Source organism: Balaenoptera musculus, chromosome 17 (genome assembly GCF_009873245.2).
Source record: "Balaenoptera musculus isolate JJ_BM4_2016_0621 chromosome 17, mBalMus1.pri.v3, whole genome shotgun sequence".
Taxonomy (NCBI): domain Eukaryota; kingdom Metazoa; phylum Chordata; class Mammalia; order Artiodactyla; family Balaenopteridae; genus Balaenoptera; species Balaenoptera musculus.
In genome coordinates, this window is record NC_045801.1 from 74859605 (window position 1) to 74886213 (window position 26609).

Here is a 26609-nt window from a genome sequence, read left to right on the forward strand (position 1 = left end):
ACACAGCCATAAATAAATAATTAAACTAATACTTAAAACAAAAACAAAAACAAAAAACCTGACAGGGCATATTCTTATTAAAAAAAAAATTAGAGGATTATAGAAAGTGTTTCTTAGCCTTTATGACAACACTGGACACATATGTATTTATGTGCATTGCTGATCAGGGACAAAAACTCTTAATGGAAAACATGAGGCACTTTATCAACAACACATGTCGTGACAAGGTTTTCAAGAGATCCAGTGTGGCCGAAGTGAAGAAAAATTTGCCTCTTTATTTTGGTGGAATAAAAACGGAACCAGTAATGGAAACAGATCACATCGCTACAGCTCAGATCCCTCTGCCCGTGAGAAAGACGTACCACGGGAAATGCTACCCTTACAATACTCCACTAGGCCACTCAAATAAAACTGCAAATCAAAGGACATTCTGAAAAGGATTTTCAATGACTTTCAGTGAAAACATTCTTTATTGGTAAGTGAAAACGTCCTTACACACACGTCATGCAAAACAATTGACGTCACACAATCTCTTCTGAGAGGATTATAAATTTTAAAAGTTACAGCGACTGCAACAGTACAAAGAATTCAGGAAAACTCTAAATGAAGCAAAACACTTTGTAGAACACACGGAAGTACTGTTCATCCCTCTGGACGTTTGATCCGCCCTCCCGATGTGAATCTATTTTGGAACCATTATATACAGAAATGGCAGTCGTTTTTGTATGTGCGTCTACAGGCACTCCATCTAATTGACTAAAAAGAAACTGCAAGGATAACGTTTCAAATAATTTTACAGGGTCTGGTTAATTGTTTTCTCCATTTTGTTAATCCAAAACAGGGCAATGCCCGTTTATTTAAAATGTTAATTTGTTTCAATAGATTATTTCTGCAGGAATACGATTTTGCTCCTTGAAAATGTAGTTTATCCCTGGTAACCTTTCTGAACAGAGGCTGACTTTTTGAATTGTCATTTGTATATTCTCCAGGTTGTTTTCAGTTAGTGGAAAGGAACAGAGCTTCCCATGCTGAGGAGAAGACTTAGCACTACGCTTCTTCTTCTGGATTACGACACTGAGAACGAGTTTTCTCTGTGGTGGTGAGATCAACACTCGCGCGGTGGGCAGGTCTGGCAGCCCTCCCACTATCCGCCCCTCACACGGGTAAGTTCAGCTCCTGGAAGCGATGGGAGCCCCAGAGAAAGGTCACGTCCAAAGCTCCTACTGGCACATTCCAGTCAAGTGGCAGTGAGGAGGCACAGTGGGCTTTTCTAGACACCCTGAAGTGAGCGCTGCTGTAACAAAGACCTACAGGTGCGGAGGTGGCTCTGCGCCTGGGCAGCGGCTAGAGGCTGGGAGAGGTTTTAGGAGCGCGACAGAGAGCGCCGAGGCTGCCTCGAGCCCTGCGGCAGACACGTGGGTGCGGACGGCTCCGAGGAGGCACGGAGGGCGTGCGGCTGCTGCGAGGACACGCCCACTAGCGACAGGGACCTGAGAGGCGCGTCCAGGGAGGGCTCAGGAGGGAATGCGGAGCGCGCTGCGGGAAGCGGAAGGAAAACAGATGCCGGGGACATGGTGGCAGGAGGCTTGGCTGCAGCCGCGTGGAAAGCAAGAGGCGTGAGGGAGACTCGGGACACCGAGCTGAAAAGACTTCCAAGCAAGGCGGGGAAGGCGCAGCCTACTAGCCCTCCCTACTGACAAGGGTAAAACGTGAGAGGAAGCAGATAAACTGAGGGAAGGAATGGTAAAAAAGAAGGAAACAGGACTTGATGACTTGGAAATCTTAGTTTACCCGAGCGAACGGCAAAGACATTAAGAGATTCACTGTCAGGAAAGACGGCTCTAAGGAAAGACATGAGATTGTGGCCTATAACTTTTTGCTAATACCTGAGAAAGATTAAAAAAAAAAGGTCACATCAAAGGCTGTTTAAAGAGATTAAGAGTGTGACTCACAGAGCCCCTCAGCCATCTCAGAAAAGGCCAAAAAGAGAGCTGGATCATCTAGGAAAGCTCTGGGGAGGAGCCTCTGGTCTAATGGAGCAACTTCTGTAACATGCACAGAAGACCCACAGACATTGCCGTCTTAAACTAAAAGGGACAGAGACAGAATGAAATGAAAAAAGGTGGCTGAACCTCCCACGATTCCACAGGCAAGAAACAAGCTGATAAAACTACTCAGCTGCAAACACCTGCTACCTCTCATGTATAAGGAAAGACCCTGAGGGAAAGTCACACGTCTATGGGACGCTGCTGTGAGCCACAGGAGATTATTCCCAGGCCCCAAAACCTAACGGAGCGTGCCTGGCTGAACTTCTAAATTGCTTGGCACTGCTGGCTCCTTTTCCCCTTCCAGTTTCTATTTTTTTGAAGAGGAATGTTTGTTAACGATTATTCTATGCCTGTCTTACCCTTATATTTGGGAGCAGATACCTGGGTTTCTAGGTTCACAGATGGAGAGAAACTGTGTCCCAGGACGCACACCCAGATGCTCACTCATACTTTAGATGAGGAGATTATCCTGGATTATCTGTGTGAACCAAATGTAAGCACTAGGGTGCTTGTAAGAAGAAAGCAGGAGAATCAAAGTCGGAAGTAAATGATGTAAGGACAGAAGCAGAGACGTGGAGGGACACAGCCATAAGGGAAGGGACGCCATCCGCCTCTACAAGTTGGAAGAGGCAAAGAAGAGACCACCCCTGGTGCCTGCAGAAGGAACCTGTGCTATGTCACCTTACATGACAAAAGGGATTTCAAGGATCTGGTTAAGGTTACCGTGGACCTTGTGATGGGGAGGTCATCCTGGATTATCTGGCAGACCAATCTAATCACACGGGTCCTTAGAAGCAGAGACTCTTTCCCGGCTGTTCTCAAAGAGATGTGATGACACTGGAGCCAGAGGCATACAGTATTGCTGGTTGTGAAGATGGAAGAGGGCCACAGGCCAAGGAATGCAGGTGGCCTCTCGAAGTCGGAAAGGCAAGGAAACATTTCTCCCCCTAGAGCCTCCCCAGGGAATGCTGCCTTGTTGACACCTGACTTTAGCCCAGTGAGACCCACGTGAGACATCTCACCTATAGAAGAAACCTAGACTGTTTTAAGCCACTAAATTTGTAGTAATTTGTTACAGCAGCAATAAAAGACTACAATAAAAGACTAACCAGGAGGGGTGACCAAAGATGAAATGGTGTCTGGGAAGAAGGAAGAGCTTTTCTCCCATCCTGCTGTAGCCTCCCTTACTCAGGAAATAGCTGGCGTCAGGAGAAACGCAGACATTTACGCTGGTAACTCTTCAGCTCCAGCCTGGCTGACAGAATTTACATTCCTGTATTTCTACACTCATTTTGTCTTGCAGTAGACTACACTCTGGGTCGAACACTTAGAACAGTGTTTAGTGTATGTAGTGGGTCCTCTGGAACAACGTGTTGGATGAATAAATGAATGTGATCACGGCAGGCTCTGCGAGGGACTGGAGTTAGCTAAAGTGCTGGTGGACACATCTCAGGAACTGCTGACCTTTGTCTTTGTTTCTAGTTTAGGATGGTCAGAGTCCTGTAAAATACAAGGCTAAACTGTATTTTCTGACATGAGTAAACAGCTAAATCAGCAAGGAAAAAGGATGTGTAAAATCTTAATAGGAGAAATAATTATCGTACGATCAAAGTACTTCAAAATCAGATACAGATACTTTTCAGTATACATTACAGAAAAATTTTCAAAGTATTTGATCAGAAGATTTCTTAATGGCTGTTGATCAACGCAGCATCAAGAAACTTTAGTGCAGATTTTACCAAATGCATTTATCAAAATGGGGTTTTGTTCATTTTCTCTGAAAACAAATGTTGTTGCATTAACGCTGATCATGTATCAAATTGGTTTGCCTGAATATTTAAAAGCTATCAACAGAAGCCAGCCCTTGCAGCTAAAACCTCAAACGTATTTCTCAAGATCTATTCCTAGTCCAAATTTGTCTAGACTAACGCTGGAAGACAGAATAAGAATAAAACCAAAATTTATCTGTATAAATAATAAAAATAACTTTTTACAGTCTAAGTGTTTTCCTCACTAATATGGCACATTATCGTTCCTACATGCTACTGCATGGGTAGGAGGAATATCATTTTAGTTGCTGGAGTATCACAGTGTTAAGAATATCTGCTTCTTGTAGTGTCAGGCTTTCATCTGTTAGCTCTTTGTTTGGAAATGAAGTCACAAGAATAAAGTCAAGAGTTGCAAATTCAGGACGGGACTGTACAATAAAGTCCCGAACATCCAGGATCCTGAAGAAATAAGATAAAAATAATTTGTGATACAAAGGTTTTATTGTCAATTAAGCTTTTAGCTAAAACTAGATAATAAAAAAAAAAAATCACACAATTCTTATCCTTATTTAAATGTGTTGTAACCTTCTTTAATTTAATTTCAATGGATGGATTTACCTTGGCTTTATGGTAAAATGTGAGGATTAACTTTGGAGCGCACCTGACATTTACTCTCACTGTAAACAGACACAATCTTTAGGTGAGTTATGCATCAAAGAAATGTCAACAATGTTACTACACTACAGGGCCTATTTTTTCAGAGTATAAAATATCTTAGCAGCACATGACCCAGAAAAAGGTACCTCAGATGAGCCTGTGTCAGTGTGAGTCTATAACTATGAAAAGTGTAAGTTATAAAAACAATGAAAAAAATTACGCTCACATATATACAGTAGCTCAACTAAGATCATAAATGTATCTCTTAGTGGGATACAATGAACAAATAAAAATAGTATCTTATTAGCACAACAAATGTACAATGAATGTTAAAATGACATTTAAAACTGTTTATTTGAAGTGCTTGATAAGAGCACAATTAAACTTTATTTACACTATAAATTTATGTTATAAAGAATTTGCTATGTAGAAAGTTAATCCTAATCAGGGTTATCATAAATTTTTAAAGGAGTAAAGTCCAAATCAGGTTTTACTAAAGCAAATCAAATCTGATTCAACTTCTCATGGTTTTAGCAACGGTGCAAAACCACAGCTTTTAACAATTTTCTTTATTTTTGAGTGGTATCTGCATTTGCACTAGTATTGGGACAGTTTACAGAGGATGTTTAAGTACTAAATGTTTCACTTCTCACACACAGCTATTATTCTTTTAAAGTTTTTGTTTTCTGTCAAAAACTTACTTCAAAAGTAAATGTAAAGAATTTCGTATTCTTCATGACTCAAGCTGCATCCAGTTTTACAAAGATAAGTCACCCCAAGCTTACCTGTGTGTACTATTGAATCTTTGTATCAAACGGCTCCCGTCTGCTAACCTGATCTGAATTTTGGTCGTTGGCACGGAATCATCAATAAGAACAACTGCATTAAGTAGTGACTTCTCCTCTTCTTCTGGGGAGGAAGGCGTACTGACTATTTCAGGTGTGAGGCTAAGAAAGAAGAACTAAAGAATCAGAATGTAAATCTGAATACATAAGATGCACGACAACCTGAAGACAGTAGAACAACCACTCAGACTTTCACCTGACCTCCAGTCATCCCGCCAAGGCTTCTGCCCCAGTGAGAACACGGCTTCCTCGGGGTCTCCTATTCTTCTTCCAACTTCTTTCACTATATTAAAATTACTTTGGGTCCTATGATTCTGATTTAGTTTATCCAGCCTCTTTTGAAAGCCTAACTCTGTATTCCTTCCTCCCCAATCCCTTTGAAATTTCATGAGACTGTTCAGCACAATGGTCTTCAGTTAGAAACCTGAGCAACTTGGAGTTAACGTCCAGGACTGACCATGAGCACAGACAGACTTGGTTTCAGATCCCAGCTTTGTCAATTGTGTGAACTCGAGTACCTAAATTAATCTCTCTGAATCCCAGTTCTATCATTTATAAAATGGGGGGGGGAAATAATAATATGTCATGTAGGTCTGTTATAGTAAGTCCTTCATATAGTGCTTGGAACAGTGTTTCAAGAGATATCGGCCATATTTGTACATATCATAAGCACTAAGCTATTAACGTAAACTTCGTTGATATTACTTTAAAAATCTGCTTTAAGTAGTTACTGCTTTACAAAAGAGTAGTTCCTAAGTGTGAGTGAGAAATGAAATTTAATATATGGTGATGAATTTATAATGAACCTTGTGTGATACCACCTCTTACCACTGGACCTTGGTTACTAGTGACCACGGTGCCTTCTAACGCTAGCAGGATGACCCATCATTGTAAGCCCAAAGCGAATCTCAAAAATAGAGTGCTCTTTTGATTAAGCAATTAAAACAAATGAAAAGAAATTTAGAAATTCTTCAGAGACATCAAATCTTAATTCTCTTTCAGTCATCCTGCGGGATTCTTTGATAGTCTTTGATGTTGATTCTCTCAAATACTGGGACTTAGATGGCTCCCTATAAATGACTGTCTTTTGAAAAAAATAAAATAAATACATATTTATTAGTATAAAAGTCCTATGAGCGTTTGTGCTTTAGTGTGGTGTAAACCTAGCTCATCATGACTCCAATTCCCACCCACAAACTTCCTCAGCATATCTGGCAAAGTGGGAAAATTAACTGGTACTTACTGCTAACACTTCGCCTTTCCTTAGCTACTTCCTGACACATATTTTAGAACTAATTTCAGAATGTGTATGATAAAGAGATGGAAGAGGAGAAAATGATGATCTGCAGTCACTGCTCAGGCAGTATTAAGGGATTTCCTTTCAAGTTTGGAACTGAGGACTGAAACAGCTGCACCGCCAAGGTGGGTTACTCTGCAACAGTCCAGCGTCCCTCACACAGGGAGGGGGACGAAACCCAAAGCGGGGACGGGAGTCAGTGAGCACAGAGGGCCTCTTCCCTCTCCCTCTGCACCCTTATAACCAGGTCTACACACTGTCATCACCACCACCAGCACAGCCGCGGCAGCATTTGCTATTTCATTTAGATCCTGGAGCGAGGGAGGCACTGTTGCTTAGTGGGCGACAGCGCGGATGCAGGGGCCCGACTCCGGGACTGACTCTGCCACTTACTAGACGTGTGACTCTGGGCAAGTCACTTAACCTCTCTGTGCCCAAGGAAAGGCGAAGTGTTGGCAGTAAGTGCCAGTTAATTTTCCCACTTTGCCAGATATGCTGAGGAAGTTTGTGGGTGGGAATTGGAGTCACGATGAGCTAGGTTTACACTAGACTAAAGCACAAACGCTCATAGGACTTTTATACTAATAAATATATATATTTATTTTATGTTTTCAAAAGAAGGTCATTTATAGGGAGCCATCTAAGTCTCAGTATTTGAGAGAATCAACATCAAAGACGATCAAAGAATCCCTTAGGATGACTGAGAGAGGATTAAGATTTGATGTCTATTTGTAAAAGAGAGACAACAGCAGCACTGTTTCAATTAATTAGACATATAAGCACGTCAAACAGTGCTTTTATATGGTTGGCACTACCTCCAAGTTAGCTATTAGCATTGTAACTATTACCCTAACAACAACTAGGGGAGGAAAAGTTACCCCTGTTACCCCACCGACAGATGAGAAAGCTCAGGTTCCTCCCAGGTTCTTCCCACGACATCAAGTTGCCTCGTATTGCTGCTTCTGTACTTTAATGCTTTCTATAGATTCTGACCAGGTAAGCTACTTCTTTACTTCTTCCTTTTTTTTTTGTTGGCTGGGCCGAGTGGCTTGCAGGATCTCAGTTCCCTGACCAGGGATTGAACTCGGGCCACGTCAGCGAAAGGCCGGAATCCTAACCATTAGACCACTGGGGAACTCCCAGGTAAGCTACTTCTTAAAACATAAAAATAAAGTACAGGGCAGGGGCTCTAGGGAAGAAAAGCTTTCATGCATTTCTTTGTAGGATGTGTGTGTGTCAACGTGAAATTACATGGAATAATAGTTGAGGGCTGGAATGGCCTTTCGAGATAATTAAGGCCAACCACACCATTTTACAGGAAAGGAAAACTGAGTCCCAGAGACTGAAAGATACCCTCAGAGTGACAGAGACAGGCAGTGAACAAGCTGGTCAGTGTGTTGACAAAAGCTAGGAAGGAAGAAAGACCATTCTATAGCTGTTAGATCTGCCTCTCAGGAAAAAGTACTTAACCTGTTCTTTTTGTCCCTGGCTTTCCTCGGTTTGTGAGATCACTCCATTTTTTAAAATATAATTTTATTTCTTTCAATGAATTTGAAATAAAAAAAATTTGGAATAATGAAAAAAAAAAGTCATATTAACTTTAACATTTAGCTCTCAAAGTCACGGCTGCATGTTATTTCAAACTTTCTTGTCATCATTCAATTTATCAAGCCATAGTGACATTTTTAATATATTGTATGTATGCTTCAAGAATTTACATTAAAAAGAAAAATTTTTTAAAAAGGAAAAGAAGAAAGTTAATTGATGAAACAAGCTTTCTAGGCAAACTGGAGGAAAGGATGTAGCTTGTAAGCGGAGTGATTCCGTCAGACCCATCTTCTTCGGACATAAAAGAGGGTGGTGAGGATGGATGTAATAAACTCAGAGGCTAAGAGGAATGCATTAAGAAAGCTGATTCTCGTCCGGCTCTGTTTTGCCAGCAGAGCTGCTGCGAGTGAGGGGCAGGGGTAGAACGGGCGCTGTGGGAAAGCCGGGAACGTCCGGGCTCGGCCGTCCGGGGGCGGCAGAGGGGCGGCCCGCCTGCCCAGCACGGGCGCGCGGGCGTCCCCGGCGGCGGTGACCGCACACGGCAGACAGATCCAGTGGCTGTGCCGTCAGGCAAGGGGCTGCAGAACCGCTGGCCAGAGAACGAAGCGGAGGCAGGAAGGAAGGGGCTGTGAGACGTTAGAGAAGAGGGCCCTCCAGGGTCCAGGGACCAAGGCGAAGGCACACCTCAGGTGCAGTGGCCGGGCTCGGGCCAAACGGCAAACGGAAGCTTCTGGATGCACAGTGTGCCAGACGGGCAGCGACTGTCCTGGCGCAGAGAGAGATTTACTTCCAATCACGATCTGTACCATCACACACGCCAGCCCAAAAGCCTACCGTGAACGTCTGTCAGAAATGCTAGCCCGGCCCGTCAAAAATGACTCTGAGGTTTTCTAGCTCTACCTGGCTCACCAAGCTCATTTTTATTAAATAATTGTATTGTTCTACTACCAAAAATTTGTAGTTTTACATCTACGGTTTGCTTGCTCCTATAATATTACGTGAAGGTACTGGGTAATATTTCTATCGCATTTAGGTTTACCCCATTTTATTGTGGTCTACAAATAATGAAGTCAATTTCCATCTATGTAAAGTTCTGTTTGCAGTTAGACTGCCAACTATGGAAGACAATGGAATCATTTCTCATTCTGTTTCGTTCGCTTCTTTTTAATTACTTCTCTGTTCAGTAAATAGTTGTCTGGAACTCTTGGGAAATAAGCCATTTTAGAAAGTTACTTTCTGAACAGAAAAAGGCTGACTGTGAGAACTTTTATGTTTTAATATATTTCTTGACCTGAAGCCCTCTAAAATGCTCTATGCAACCCTTCACCTTCTTAGAATATACATAGCCAACTATTCCGCACCTGGATCCATGTACATCATACAGGCTCACACCACCACGCTGATCTCCTGTGTAAATTTCCCGTGTATCAGAAGCTGGAAGTTCTGAAGACTACATTTCTCAGACTCCCTTGCAGCTAGGATTTTGTAGGATTTCACCCTTCCATCAAGCAAACAAATACATACTTGTACGGTGAAAGTTAAGACCATGGCGTGGAGATGATGCAGCTCTTCTGGTCCCCAGGGTCCTGGAGGCATCTGACTCTCCCAGTGCAGTCACGATGGGGTGTCCTAGCTCTGGGCCCCAGCTCCACAGGCTCTGAGCAACCAATGGGGCACAGGAGGTGTTTTCTCTAGAAAGTTCTGTTTGCTTCTCCCATCTAAGGGAAGCTTGGTTTGCTATCTCTTCCAGAAATTCTATAAATTATTCAAGGCTCTGTAAGAAAACCCTTACCATTTAATCTAGCAAATGGATTCTGTTTTCTATAATCAAAAACCCTGACCAATATGGCTAACGATGAACACAGCATTATCACCACTTATCTTTGCCATTCTTCCTTCATCATTTTCTCCTTTTTTAAATGTCATTTTCTCTAGTTATTTCCCTTATAAGTAAAAAGGCTGGCCTTTGTAAGATACTATAATCAATCAGATAATAAATCGTTATTTTCATGAGTTCAAACTGCCAATTATAATCACTGGGTCTTCTTAGCTATCTTCCCTTTAGGCAACCTTCTTCAATTTCAATTCTAGGTTTACTATACAACTGACCCTTGAAAAACACAGGTTTGAACTGGGCAGGTCCACTTACGCGTGGATTTTCTTCAACAGCAAACACTATTACATGATCTATAGTATAGAGTACTACACGATCCGAGGATGGGGAATCGTGGATACAGAGAGCCAATTATAAGAGGAGTTTCGACCGCTTGGAGGGTCGGCGCCCCGAACCCCCGTGTTGTTCAAGGGTCAACTGTACTTCTACTAACAAAGATATGCATTCTAACTTTAATTCTTGGTCATACACTTAAATAATAGAAAAAGAAAGTGTATGAAACAAAGAGATGACTGGGCATTTAACCTATGTTTTAATTAAAAATCATAATCTCAATAAATATTAAGTAAAAAATGAGAAGTGCTAGAAAATATTAAAAAAATATCTGGGGGTCGTAGTTATAAAAAAAAAAGAAGGGAAGAAACAGGACAATTCAGGAGAAGCCTGACTGTGTTGAAAGTAAAGAGAGATGAGGGAGAAAATTTCCAAGTAGACCTGTCCTTAAAAAAGCCAGGTCAACACATGTTCCTGTATTCTCTACATGTCTCAGAAATCAGCCTCTAATCGGAGAAAAGGATGCAGAAAGGGAGACTTGAGAAATGAAAGACAGGTGCAGAGAGCTGATACTGAATTCTTTCCTATGTTGAGAAATGAGAGGGGAAGAGAGAACCGGTGTGCACAAGGCAACTGAAAAGAACTCGGAAGGGAAGGAATCACGTGAAAAGGAACAAAGGGTGCACAAAAGGGTATCTTGGAAACATGGCTAAGACCGCAATTCAACATGCCACCTGCAGTAACGTGTGGACAAATGGAGGGTCATGTTTACCAGCACACGTAACAGGCTTTAAGAGGCAAGCCGTAGCTATTGTAAAGGTGTCCACTCGTACATTACACCATGCACACTGGTTTCTAAATTGTGCTCGGCAAAGTCTTAGGGTTCTTTGGAAATGTCTGAGACAATTCCCTCTTCCTGCAATAAGAGGAGTTCTCTATGTGTTTCCATAACTTGAAGAAAGAGTTTGGCTGCTTAAGATATATCGAAAATAACCAACTTAAGCACACTGCTTTGGCTTCAAGAGCTTAACAATTACCTACGGCAGACAGGGATGCTTACAGCTGTGATCTAAGATACCTACTGTTTTATCTAATCAACAATTCCCCCTGTGAACCCACGTAATCGTCATCAGAAAGAGGCAGGATGGCACAGTGGTAAAAAGCACAGACTCGGGGGCCAGAGTGCCCAGTTTGAAGCTCACACGCTAACCACTTCCTCGCTCAGTCACCCTGGGCAAACTGCTGCATCTGCAAATGGAGTGATTAACAGGATCTACGTCAAGGAGCAGTTGTAAAGATGAAATGAGGTAATGACTGTAAAAGTGCTTTGAGGGCCAGGAATGTGGTAACTGCTATCTAAGTATCACCTACTAATATATCACCAGATTGGCACATCTAATTCCATCAGCAAGGTCTTCATAGTTTATATTTTAGTTTTTACTTTCCAGGTTATTTTGCTTTTCTTATTCTCAAAGAAAATTCATGTTGAACACAGACAAGTACTTTTCGCATTTTAGGGTTTTACCTCCCAAGTTTCTGTCCTTCTCCACTAAAAGCCTTGAACCTCAGTCTAGGTTTTACGTATTCTTGATCCTGATGATCCTCCATATCCAGATTCACGTGGCCTCTGTGAACCAGGTGCTGAAGCTCCGGGGGAATCTCTCTTTAAAGAAGAAAAACCACAGTGAGATACCACCTCACACCTGTCAGAATGGCATTAATCAAAAAGAACACAAATAACGAACGTTGGCGAGGATGTGAAGAAAAGAGAACCCTTGTACACTGTTGGTGGGAATGTACATTGGTGCAGCCACTGAGGAAAACAGTATGGAGGTTTCTCAAAAAACTAAAAATAGAGCTACCAAATGACCCAGCAATTCCACTCTTGAGTGTATATCCAAAAAAACACAAAAGCACTAATTCCAAAAGATGCATCCACCCCAAGGTTCACAGCAGCATTATTTACAATTGCCAAGATATGGAAGCAACCTCAGTGTCCATCAACAGATGAATGGATAAAGAAGATGTGGTATATATATACAATGGAACACTACTCAGCCATAAAAAAGAATAAAATTTTGCCATTTGCAGCAATACGCATGGACTTAGAGGGCATTATGCTAAATGAAGTAAGTCAGAGAAAGACAAATACTGTATGATATCACTTACATGTGTAATCTAAAAAAATACAACTATCTAGTGAATATAACAACAAAAAAAGAAGCAGACTCACAGATACACAGAACAAACTAGTAGTTACCATTGGGGTCGGGGGGAATATTGAGCTAGGGGAGTGGGAGGTACAAACTATTAGATGTAAGACAGGCTACAAGGAGGTATTGTACAACACAGGGAATATAGGCAATATTTTGGAGTAACTGTGAATGGAAGGTAACCTTTACAAATTGTATAAAAATAAAATAAAAATTTTAAAAAAGGAAAAATGTTTTAGTAAACTTTTCGAAAAATGAGTCTACACTGTTGAGATTGTGATAGTTAAGTTGTGAACTTGAAAACAGCAATTTTTGCTTAATTTATAATTTAAAAATTTCCGTGATGATTGACTAGTTCTCGTAGATATTTCTTTCTTAAAGGTGCATCATGTTATTCCTTAGTGATTCTCAACATAGGGATTTTGTTGTCACAGGGAGGCTGGAGTGCTTCTGACAGAAGGCCAGATTGTAGGGCAGCAATTTACACCTAAGTCGGCATTAGAAAATCCCGATGAGGACATAACAGTTAATGTGGATATTTATTTCTAAACACCCTGGAGGAAGTTTGGAAATTTGACAGGGGTGATTTTGATTGTCATGTGATTCATGCATGCTGCCCTCCTTTAGGGTCAGGATCGGGGCAGGAGATGCTCTGTCTCGGGGTCTCAACTTACACGATGAAGACTTGTCGGGGGTTCCACAGAACCACTGAGGGTCCCACCAGGGGGTCACATGGATGACAAGGCTGTTTATAACGCCTGAGCCTAAAACCTAAGGCTTAGGCTCTATCTTACATATAAGCAAAACAAAAAAATTTTTTTTTTTTTTGGTATTGTATAAATATGCTTTGAACTTTTCAGGAACTCATCTGCCATATAAACAGAAGGAACATTGCACTTTGTTTTGTTTGGAACTGTACCAAGTGCCTGACTGCAATGCCACTTATAGTAATTAAGTTGCCAAAGTCACACACCTCATTATTCTGTTTTTTGTGTGTCGCATCTACATGAAAAGTGCTAGACTGCACACAGGTGCAGTCTAGGTCAGTCTATCTGTCTACTCTGTTATGTCTTCTGGTGTAATCATACCTAGGCATTAGACGTTGAAATATGTTTAGTTTTATGATAAATTACCTTCCTTTACTTCCTCACGATATTTAAGATAAATTTTATATGAATGTTTTTAGAAATAATATGCATAGATTATGTTATCTATAAATTCTTCTTTGAGGATGGTGAAGATAGTGTTACAAAATATCTGTTACAAAAAAGGGACAATGATTATGCAGCTGACAACCACTATCTGCCAATCATTTTTTTCAAGGGGTCTTTTCTAAAATTGTTCTTGATCATAATTTGTACTTGAGGATATGGTGTAGCTCAAATGAAAAAATCCTCTTAGTATACCATGACTGACCACTAGCCTACAACGTCCGTCGAGTATTTTCATTTAATAATAAATTAGTTTTGATCTATGTTATAGCACATTCATCATCATGTTCTTTTCTTCTTCCATCTGGAAGCAAGCGTCATTTCAGCAGTCATGTTGACCTTTACTCAGCAGACGAGCACTTCCCCCACCCAGTGGCTCCCAAGCTCTGCCCAGTGACTCTGCAGGTTTCCAAGTCCACAGCACTGACTTCAACTCTTACCCTTCTGTTTACCACCAGCACACACTGCCTCCCGGGTCAGCTTCCCACCTTTCTCCGTGACCTCCCTCCCGCTTACAGCATTTCTTGCTTTTCTTTGGTATTCTGACATTACCTTCGTAGAATTCAAATACAAAATCCATGCTCATTAGTTCTAAAATGCCTTTCCTTTAGAGTTCCTTGACCACCTCAACTCCGATGAGTTCCCATCTCCACTCCACTTCAGCCACTCTCCTTGGACAGATTTCATCACTTGGAAAAGCCCCACCTTCAATTCCTGGATGGAGTGTAAACCTCCTGCTCCAGCCCCTTCACTGCTACTTACACCTCCCAGTTCATGACCAGCCTGACGCCTTTCTTCAGTTGTATTTCTACTTAGGGATGATCACACTGTCAGCTAGTGAAAGCACAATGCAGAAAAGCTTTACATAATCGTAGCAAAATCACTTGATCCCTCATCCTTTAGCCAGAAGGCCTGGTGAGTTATGATGTTCTTTAGATGGGTCGGAGCACTGTAAATCTGGTTTACTTTCACAAAGTGTAACTTCAAACTAACCTTCTGAAATCTTCTGCCAGCAGTAATGCCACTTTAAAAGCTTTCTAATGTAAGGTGCTGAAATTCAGGCATACGTGCAATGAGTCACCCTGTCAACAGTAAGCAGGACAGTGGCTTAGTGGATGAGCAGCTACCTGCTAATCAATTCACTGATTTATTACATTACGATACCTCTGCTCAGAATTGGGACCACAGCTTCACTGGATTTTGAAAGTGACCAATGACCACTGCTCCCCCCCCACCAAGTTAAGAACCACTGGCTTACAGATAGCAACATGTCCTTTATATACTTAAAAATACCCTTCCCCCCAGCAACCACTTACAGAATATATTCCAGTATCTCACTCTTAAAAACCAGTAGAGCACTACTGAACGGCGTTCTGTTTACAAGAAAAAGAAGTTCCACCCTCAGTAACAAATAGCATCCAAGTAACACATCTTACCCTCTCTTAACGGACTCCAGAAACTGAGCATTTGTTGGGTCACTGTAAGGTCTCAATTCTCCATCGTCTAAGCTGAAACCATTGCTCCACAGTTTAAGCAAGATCTGAACCTTTTGGGCGTAGGAAAAAAATACAAGAACGCGTCTGCATTAAACAATTTTAACTTTCAAATGTGATATTTATGATTTACTTTATTTGTACTATTCTTTATTCAGCTGAAATAAAGATATAAACGAAGCCACGTGTGAGATCTATACTTAGCTTAATGAACTGACAATGGCTGAAATAGCAAAGGTCCCATCGCTGGACCCTGGCCTTGAAGTACAATTATTTCCGGTTCAGTGAGAAGACCAAAGTCCTGAGAGCATCCAGCTGCCCCTCCACACCCACCCTTCCCCATCATCTCTACCTTCTTTTCTTTTTAACATCTTTATTGGGTATAATTGCTTTACAATGGTGTTAGTTTCTGCTGTATAACAAAGTGAATCAGTTATACGTATACATATATCCCCGTATCCCCTCCCTCTTGTGTCTCCCTCCCACCCTCCCTATCCCACCCCTCTAGGTGGTCACAAAGCACCGAGCTGACCTCCCTGTGCTATGCGGCTGCTTCCCACTAGCTATCTATTTTACGTTTGGTAGTGTGTATATGTCCATGCCACTCTCTCACTTCGTCCCAGCTTACCCTTCCCCCTCCCCGTGTCCTCAAGTCCATTCTCTATGTCTGCGTCTTTATTCCTGTCCTGCCCCTAGGTTCTTCAGAACCATTTTTTTCCCTTAGATTCCATATATATGTGTTAGCATTCAGTATTTGTTTTTCTCTTTCTGACTGACTTCACTCTGTATGACAGACTCTAGGTCCATCTACCGCACTACAAATAACTCAATTTCGTTTCTTTTTATGGCTGAGTAATATTCCATTGTATATATGTGCCACATCTTCTTTATCCATTCATGTGTTGATGGACACTTAGGTTGCTTCCATGTCCTGGCTATTGTAAATAGAGCTGCAATGAACATTGTGGTACATGACTCTTTTTGAATTATGGTTTTCTCAGGGTATATGCCCAGTAGTGGATTGCTGGTCTACCCGTCTTCTTCTCTGCTGCAGAGCTAAACTATTTATGCCAGGGGGCCAGACAGAACCTCCAGAGACCCTCTAAGGCTAAACTATACATGTTTAAAATGAAACATAACTCCAAAATTTCAAAAGGTGAAAACAAAGAATGACTTTAGGCATTTCTATGTTTATAACTCAGCTAATTCTATATCATGATGGTATGTCATTTATAATAATTATTATAACATATATGTAAGCTCATTTTGACAGTGAGTCATACATTCTTTCAACAAATAGTTACGTATCTCTAAGTGCAAGGCACAACTGAGATATAAAATACAAAATTTAAGTATGAAAACTTACATATAATTGTAAGTCCTTTTAATCCATGCTTCAAAAAATAACAGAACAAAAAGAGATTATATTATCAATTTTTAATTTTATAACAGACGGTAGTAACTAGAGGCAAAAATCTACAATTTTTCATTTTCTTTCTGTACGTACATCTTGCAACTGAGTTTCTCCATAGATGTATTCAGACCGCTTACAAAAGGAATTACCCAATCTGTACCCTCCACCTGTAAAAGACTAAAACACACACATAGCAAATGAGCTAAAAATTCACTGAGGCTTATCAAGCAAAATGGTATGATAATGTGTGATAATATATTTTAAAACTATATCAGTTATAATTAGCCAAACTGGTTTATATTTTCCAGGAAATTTTTATATTAAAATAAAGGTCTTATATTACAGAGAGGTATACTCTAGTAAGAAATTATGTTTCTTCCCACAAAAACATTAGTGACTCAGAAGCTGAAATAACTTAGGCCAACCTTAAACTAAGAAATGCATTTATACACTGAAATAATATTTTCAAGTAGAAACAGACTTTAAAAACCCACCTTTAATATTTTATGACAAGTCTTATAATAATTATAGTTCTTGAATATTTCACAAAGTAAATAAGAGTTTCATAGAGAAAGGAAGAATTTTATAAATGAGTATAAATTACCCTGAAGAAAAGCTCCATACTTACAAGCTGCTTTGATTCAACTGTAACAAATCAACTAGACTGTACTTTTTGTTTTGTTATACTAATTACAAGCTCTTCTACTTTTCAGGTAAGATAGCTTATGAGGTAAAACTGCTGTTTCTTTTAATCATCATTCGTATCATAAATGAGCTATTAATCATCACATTGCTTTCCTTTCTATAGACTAAATTGTATCAATCCTATATTTTTCTTACAGAATTGGAGAACTTGCAAGAACCAAAATTACCTGAGACTTAACTGAAAGAGAATTTCACACTGTGGGTAAAGAACGAAATGAAAACTAAAAGTTAAGTTTCGTTTAACAAAAGCGGTTCTGAGCAGCGGAAGACTCTCACAATTACCAGACAGGCCCCCTAGGCACACTGGACACCTCCTGAGCCATAATCCCTGAGGCCACATGCTGGTTTAGAAAACCTCCCAAATGATTTTGATGACGAAACTCAGGTTGGGAAATGATAATTATAAGAATATATGACAATTATACACAAAAAGATACTTGAAGTCTTCTTTGATATACCAGTACTCTGCCAGCTGACATAGTTATAAAAGCTGTATAAAAGTTTTATAGGAATTTAAGGCACAAAAAGAACTTAGTGGAGAAAGGAGAGCCTTTCAACACACAATGGTGAAGCACTTGGACCTCCACAAGGAGAATAATGAACCTCGATGTAAACCTTATAGAAAATTAACTCAAAATGAATCATAAGTTTAAACGTAAAAAGAAAAACGATAAAAAATGTTCTAGATAACATGAAAGAAAATCTTCGGGACCTACAGTTAGATGAAGAGTTCTTAGACAAGATATCAAATACATAAAAGGAAAAAAAAAGGATAAACTGGACTTTATCAAAATGAAAACTTTTGCCCCGTGACAAATCCTGGTAAGAGGATGAAAAGACAAGCTACACTCCAGGAGAAACTATCCGCAGACCATATATCTGACCAAGGACTCATACCTATTAAAATATATACAGAACTCTCAAAAGTCAACAGTAACAAAACAAATAATCCAGTTAGAAAATGGGCAAAAGTCAGTTTACTGAAGAGGATAATAAAGATAATGGCAAATAAGCACATGAAAAGATGTTCACTATCACTAGCCATTAGGAAAATGCAACTGAACATGATTGAGTGGCCATTAAGAAAACGCAAATCTAAACCACAGTGAGTTATCACTACACACCTATCAAAATGGCTAAAATTATCAACAGTGATGTTACCAAATGCTGGCGAGGACGCGGAGAAACCAGATCCCTCATACACGGTGGAAAACGGTTTGGCAGCTTCTTAAAAACCTAAACATACACCTACCCTTCGACCAGGCAGCTGCACTCCTGGGCATTTATCCTAAAGAAATAAAAACTAATTTACATACAAAAACACAACTGCTCACACTAGCTATATGTCTTCCTTCCTTCCTTCCTTTTCTCTCTCTTTCTTTCTATTCATTTCGTTAGTTGTGCCGGGTCTCAGTTGTGGCAGGTGGGCTCCTTAGTTGCGGCTCGCCAGCTCCTTAGTTGAGGCATGCGATCTCTTAGTTGCGGCTTGCATGTGGGATCTAGTTCCTAGCCAGGGACTGAACCCGGGCCCCCTGCATTGGGAGCATGGAGTCCTGACCACCGCGCCACCAGGGAAGTCCCAGTAGCTATATTTCTAATGGCCCAAAACTAGAAACACCTAAAATCTCCCTCAGTAAGTGAAGAGTTAACAAACGGTGGTACATCCACACCATGAGCGCTACTCAGGAATAAAGAAGAAGGATCTACAGATACACTCGATAACTGATGGATCTCAAGGGCTTAAGCAGAGTGAAAAAAAGCTACTCCTAAAAGGTCACATACTGTACGATTCCATTTGTATGACATTCTCGATATTACAAAATTACAGAGATGGAGAACAGATTAGTGGTGGCCAGAGGTCTACTGAGGGCGGGGGCGGTGGCAGTGACTCTAAAGGGGGCCACCAAGAGGAGACTGTCGTGATGATGGACAGCATCCAGATGGAGGAGGTCACCACGCAAATCTGCACCTGTGATAAAATGGCACACACCTACACACAAACCCTGCACCAAGGTCAAATTCCTCCTTTGCCACTGAACGATAATTATGTAACAACCGCTGGGGGAAACTGGGTGAAAGGTGCGTAAGACCTCTCTGCATTCTTTGGCAAATTACTGTGACTCTATAATTATTTCAAGATAAAAAGGTAAACAGAGAAGTTTCATAGAAATGTTAAGAAACTGCCTCAACTTTTGACCATTTGTAGAAACATTATATAGACTTATAAAAATAAAGCAAATATTTGAAACAAATATACAGTTAGAAAAACAATGTTTGCAACTAATATAAAAATCTTTAGGAGATCAAATATATAAACAGCAAATTTAGTTTTTTTTTTAAACTTTAATGTTACATTGCTTTTATCTTTTATTATTTATTTATTTATTTTATTGCTTGGCAACGCTGGGTGGCACGTGGGAACTTAGTTCCCTGACCACGCCCCCTGCAGTGGACGCTTGGAGTCAACCACTGGACCACCAGGGAAGTCCCAATAGCATATTTAGTTTTAAAAATTCAGCCCTTACCTTAGATTTGTCATCACCTGAAGCTCTTGTGGCTTCATTCAGAGGGACAGCCCCATGTTCCCTTGCCTCTTTGAAAAGTTCATTCACAATTTTCCCAGTTGAAGGTCGAACTATATGTAATCCACTGCATTCATGTTCACTTGAATAGAACCTTTAAACATTACAGTTCATGAATAAAAACAGAATACAAACATAAACTGCTTTAAGGCAAAAAGCTACACAGTCTTAGGAAATGACTTTTATTTAAAGAGAGCCATTTCTAAGGCCTTTGTGGAAACATTTAATTTTTAAAAACGGGATTAAGGAATTAAGTAGTATCAGTAGTTTGCAGAGATTCTGGTAGCAAGTTCAGCATCCCGCCTGAGAACTAACTAGTTTGTTTCTTCCTCACTTACCCTCTGTAACTGCTTATCTATCACACGAATCTCTTTGACAGCTGACAACCAGAAGCTAAGCCTCTTCCCCAGAGGAATCCACATTCAGTAGGACCTGGTCAGTGAAGAGACTTCTATATTTAGATGCTGTAAATATCTACATCTAGACCACAGGGCTACACATACAGTTTACTTCTCAGAGAGTTCTGATTGAAAAATTATAACCTCCCTGTGTTAAAGGTAAATAACTTAGACCACAAACAATTTTCTCAGTGTTAACTATGTAGTGAATAATTTCTCCTTTCTTTTCTATTTCATAGTGGTCCTAGGGAATATAAACATTTCCTTCGCATAAATTAGTACCCTATTTTATCTTTCAAGATTTTTTACAATCAAGAATATCAGAAAATATAACCAATGAAATATCAACATGGAGACTTCCAGAATAAGGTGACAATCAAAGCTCATATCCTTGACTACCCATACCCTCCAATTCAGTTCCCAATTTGCACTGAACTGACTCACAAAACAAAGCGGGAAAATTATATCAGCACTGGAGTCTAGGAATAGAAGTCACCTTTGGGACTTTCCCGAAATTAGTATATGCAAAACTAAGCAGGAAAGTGAAGGGCAGCCCAGCTCTCAAGTCACTGTAAGTGGAAGAAAGATCTACACGGAGAACAGTGGACATCAGCATTACGCCACTAACAAGGCCAGCTCACAGCTACTGAGGGGGGGTTGGGGTGGGCTCCAAGCTGCTAGTGCTCTGGTCAAGTACACTGAGGACTAAGTCACCCAGAGCAGGGGCCTACGGAAGCCTTCCTGCCCAGCTGATGCTCAGAGGGCCCGGTACAGACAAGCAAGGCCGAACGCTGCCACGGCGGGCTCGGCGGGCTCTTACGACAGGGGTCAGTGTTAGAAGGCGCTCGACAGCAGATGCCTTAAATGGCAGCACTGAGAAAGGAAGGGAAGGGAAGGGAAGGGAAGGGAAGGGAGGGAGGGAGGGGGAGCAGGGAAGGGGAAGGGGAAGGGAGGGGGAGCGGGGAAGGGGAAGGGGAAGCAAAACTTCCTCCTGCAGCTACTCCTGTTGTAGCCCCTTCCCTCCTGTCTCCTGTCCCTAATCTGGCAAAGTACAACGATAGAGTTCCTTTTTCTCAGCCTTGGTGAGAAAGACCTTACAGGAAAAATCTGACTTAGGAAAAGATTTACTAACTTCTTTACGGTCACTGATTTTTTATTACCGGTATAAGAAATCTTTGCCTACCTCAGGGTCTATTTTCTTCTAGAAGTTTTATTGTTTTCCACAACCCATCCTTCTCCTCTTTTATAAGTATACCTACATACTTGACTCTCCTTCTCTATTTAAATTCATCTGATCATCAACGTTTGTCTACTCCCATAGATAGCAACCTCCTCTATACAGAGGACTCTCAAATACATGTCTTTAGACCTTCTTACTTAACGGCCCGGTGCTGAACTGAAAAGCACCTACTTGAATCCAGTTCATCTCTTCCCACTAACGATCACATTTTCCCTGGATACCAGATTAAGAAGCTTTCAGTCTTCCCTCTTTCCCGTTCACTTACTCTCTATATTCCACGTCATCACGTTTCTACAATAAATTCTTTGAAAGTATCCCACACCAATTTCACCCCTTTCTGCTCCATTCCACTGACACCATCCTAACCTCAAATTTTATGACCACATTCTTTGGATTACTGCAGCTGTCTTCTTCTTGATTTGTCTCCTTATCTTGTTCTTCCCATTACAATTTACCTTATATGGTACTGCCAGACCTACTTTCCCAAAAGTATAATAATAATAACTAACATTTATCAACTGCTCATTTAATCCTCATAACAATGGCATTATCCCCACTTTCCAAATTAGAAAACTGAAGCTTAGGGAATTAAAAAAACTTGTCCACAGGCAAAACCTTATCAGAACACAGAGGAAAAAAAGATAGAAAACTGAGGAGTGTCTCTGTCTAGAATCAAAGCTTTATCGCTCTACTATAGTTTTTATGGTAAAAGCTACAGTGAAAAACATACACTGGCTTCCCCCTGCCTTGCGCACAAGAGCAGCCCTCCCCGGCCGGCAAGGCTGGCCGTGATGTGGTTGCATCAGGGCTGGATGCACAACGTGTGGGCCGGCGGCAAAATGAAGTAGGAGTCTCCTTGCTCAAAGCGTACTGAGAATTTCAAGACAGTCATACAAAGCGTCAAACCAAGCTCGTGGCCCCTCCCGGACAGGGGCTCTGGGTGAACGCTGAGGCCCCCCGTCCACGAAGCGCACACGGCAGCACCCCGCCCGCCCAGCCTCACCTGCCACGAGTCTACTCAAGCTCTGCTGCTCCTTTCTGGCTCGCTCTTGGCATCTTTATTATTTTTTCTTCTGGGCCTATTTCGTTCCTTGTCTTCTGTGCTCATCCACATCCTAATAATCTTTTAAGGCCCAGCTAGGTACCAACACTGTGCTAGACATCTTATACACTTATTGAATTCTCAAAACCATACTAGTGTCTCATGACTTGTAGGGGACATGTTTTTTAAGTTCTTACATTTTTGAACAAGGAGACTCACATTTTTAAAGTTCTATTTGTGACAGAGAAGCTTTTGTGGATGAATATGTAAAAGCAGGTGTCAGGCTAACTTCTGTTGAGTTTTTCTGTAGATCCTGCCCCTCCTCTTGTAAATTAAAAATAGATCACACGACGTCTAGAGTACTTAAGTTTCACGTTATGTACACAGTGAAAATATACTGGCTTAAAATGACAATGAACAGATGAATGTTTTGATATCTAATGTTGTCCAAGAAGGTGGACCATTAATTAAGACTGTTTTCTGTACCAGGCAAAGTGGTAGACATTCAATGAAACCCGGCAGATGTCAATGCTGAATATGTAGTCAAGAGAACTGCATACTTAGTATTCGAAAATATCACACTTCGCAAGAAGAAAACATTGCCAATAATTTGCTTCACATTGTATTTTAAGCAGATTAAACATAGTAAAAGCATCAACCAATATATTTAAGGCAGCTCCTCTTTTTGGATATGTAAATAATTCTAGAAATCAAATCTGAGGCACAAAGTCCTTAAAAATTGCATTATCAAATTATAACTGTTAACGGCAACACTGTTTCAGATAGCATAAAAGAGAAAAAACCACTCATTGAAGTATCTTAAGGATTATATTCGAATAGCAAGGAAAATATTAATACACTAATCTTGTTTAAAGAAGTCAAATATTTTGATTTGTTATACCAACAAATTAAGTCATTCAAAATCTGTTCAAACTGGGGAACAGTGGCCAAATAGTTAATGAGTAAAACTTTGGTACATTATTATTTTGAGCGCTTTCAAAATTTCAGAGACTGTATAGATTAAGGAAGCAGTTAAAATATATAATAGTTTACATATATATTATATATATATTTCTATGTATGTGTGTATAGGCATACACACATACACAAACATACATATTAAATAAGAATTAAATGAAAGGGAAGGCTATTCAAACAGTGCCAAGATACCAACCTGCAGATTATAAAGGAAAAACTGTACCTTCCGATGGAGTGGTGTGGTGGTCAGCACCTTAACCAAGTGAACATAGCACCAATAGTGGGAAAACCTGAAACCATATGGCTCCTGATGTGATATAATACATAGCAGAAAACATCGCTAACTAGTGTTCTTAACAAATACGTTTAACAAGAATCTAATCGTGAGGAAACAATGACCTTGAATGTGGGACATTTTAAAAGACATCTGGCCCCGGCTCTTCAAAGTCAATGTAATAAGCTTTAGATTATATAGATGAGCTAAAAGCAGACAACAGAAAGGTTGGGAAAAATGCTCTGGATTCAGATACCAAACAGGCATCATCAGTGGAATGCAAGGTCCTTGGCTGGATCCTAAACCCGAAAGGCTCTAAGAGTTATCTGACTATAGACTACGGCTTAAATGATTGATGCAATTAGTGTTCATTTTCTAAGGTGTGATGTGTTATCAAGGTTATAAAGGAGTGTGGGCTTCTTCTTAGGGGGTGCAGGCTGAAGCCGCTAGGGATGAAGTGCTATGATGGCTGCAATTTACTTCCAGGTGGTTGAGTAAAAGACAGCGTGTGCACCAATGTACTGCTGTATATAACATGTTAACAACTGGTGAATACCGGAGCAGACACAGCATATGTTCATTGTCCTTATCTTTGATTATCTATGGATTTTAAAATTTGTAAAATAAAAAGTTGGGGTGAAAATTATAAATATTATTCTTTCTTTCCATTCAGGTCCAGAAAGGGATGTCATTTTACCTCCCCTACAGAAAGAAAGAAGGCAGACTAGTGACAAACAAAAAAGAAAGAATAACTGCCAGTGAATTTTTCAACTTTTGGTAAAAGAACAGACTTTCTGAAAATGAGATATAATGGGAAAATTCAAGTTTCTCCCCAGTAATGAGATTTGCAGTACTAAAAGGACATTAAGGAAAACATTCCTGGAAACAAGAAAACTCATGACAATAAAATATACCTGGTTCTCATCTCTTAAAACTTCACTGTTGGTGGTTTTTATAGTTCAGGGATTTTAACAATAGCAAATACTACCTAGAAGATCACTATTAGATGGGTCATCACCCAACAGAAGGAAAGACAGATTCCTGAAGTTATAGATTCTTAAGTGAAGGACAGAAGACACAGAGGGGCTCCATGGATGGGCTTTAAGAAACACAAAAACCCTTAAAAACGACTGACAGAATTGTACATAAGTCTTGTTCTGGGGGAGAGGGGGTATAGCTTTCATCAGATCCTCAATGAGTCCAATGACTCAAAAAAGAACCACGGTGCCCAAGAAAAATACTATTCAGTATATTATGCTATGTGATGTCTATCAAAATATTAAGTATTTAATATAATTTTCCCATAAGTTTCTTCTGGCTTTCTATTAAAGTTTCAGAAATAGTATCTAAAAAACATTTATTTTAAGAAGTTATAGTTAAAAATAAATTCCCAGGGCCATTTAAAATAATGTGGGATTAGTGAACTAAAAAGGGATACAAATTTAAAAAACAAAACAAAACTTACCTTTGAGGTGGTGTTCGTGGGCTTTTAAAGGCTGTAGCATGAGGTCTATCAGATTTGGAAGCTTTGCATTTCACTTCATCTTCATATAATTCTGCCAAGGCCAACTACAGAATAACAGATTTGTTATAAAGTATAAAAACACTAGAAATAAACCCTTCTACACAATGACAAGTTATGAGTAGAAAATTAACTTGTAATTGAGTAGTAAAGATGTCTAATGAAAAATGAAGGCTGCCGCTTCAGAAGATGACTCCCTTCCAAAATAAAACCACTGCATCTCTCATTTATAAAACGAACCAAAATGCCACATATAGTAGAATAAATTAAAGTTACCATAATTGTTTAATTACTTTCAATGAACTATTCAACAGTTTCAAAAACTATTTGGTAACAGATCATTTTCAAAGTTGGACCTACAATTCTTTTAAAAATACTTGAAGATGTTTCACGCTAATGTCAGTTTGCTCTCATCAGATCCCATAAAAATATTTCACTTAGCTGTTCAAGTTTTCAAAATCTGAGTACATAAAACAATTCCAAAATTATTCTACTTAAAAGTTTACCAGACATATAAATTTCATCAAGTTTAGGAAAAGGAGCTTCTTTTCAATGAATGATATATACAGTTTATAAAACTTTTAGAAAGCAGTATTACCAAATTATGCTTTATAGATATATGGCTGGACATCTTCAAAATGAAATAAAGCATGGTTTTTGAAACTGGAATTTTAAGAAGTTATCAAAAGATTTCATTATCATATAAGTAATTTTGTTCCCACTTCTGACTTCCTTGGACAACTCAAAAACTTTCCTTTATGCCCCTTGTGGCTATTTATAATTGGCATGACCACAATCTTTGGAAAATTAAAAAAAAAAAAGACAAAAAAAATCCCCAAATTCCCCCAAAACCCAGATGAAGTGCCCCTTCTAGAAACATGAGAAATATGAAAACTATCTCCAGGGATTCTTTCCTCAGTAGGAAAAGAAAAATAGGGAACTGGGGCAAAGTTAATTCTCTGAAGATTCCATTAATCAACCTTTAAAATATGCACACAAGAAAACAAAAATGAAAGTCTTTATTTTTCCCACCTAATTTTTTACTTCCACCCCATACACATATGTCAACTTTCATATTTTTAACATGGAAATTTTGCAGGAAATCCTAATTATAAAAGGGCTGTGTAGCCTAAAAGACTTATTAAAATCCTAACTTAGGCTCTTACTGTGTGAGCTTGGGCAAATTATTTAACTTCTCTGAGCCTT

At 39.9% G+C, this 26609-nt stretch overlaps 1 protein-coding gene across 2 annotated transcripts in view; it reads right to left on the reverse strand.

The window, feature by feature from the left end:
- Positions 1-449: 449 nt before the first annotated feature.
- UBXN2B (UBX domain protein 2B) overlaps positions 450-26609 on the reverse strand; it is a 30663-nt gene continuing 4503 nt past the window's right edge. Inside the window, exons 2-9 of one of the 2 annotated variants that reach the window (XM_036830281.1) lie at positions 25347-25450; positions 19893-20043; positions 18620-18655; positions 16756-16839; positions 15192-15301; positions 11857-11994; positions 5260-5421; positions 450-4276 (exon numbers count right to left, since the gene is read on the reverse strand). In XM_036830281.1, coding sequence (XP_036686176.1) covers positions 4114-4276; positions 5260-5421; positions 11857-11994; positions 15192-15301; positions 16756-16839; positions 18620-18655; positions 19893-20043; positions 25347-25450 — 948 coding nt within the window. In that variant the 3' untranslated portion in view covers positions 450-4113. The remainder of the gene's footprint in view (positions 4277-5259; positions 5422-11856; positions 11995-15191; positions 15302-16755; positions 16840-18619; positions 18656-19892; positions 20044-25346; positions 25451-26609) is intronic. The other variant, XM_036830282.1, reaches the window with a different exon arrangement.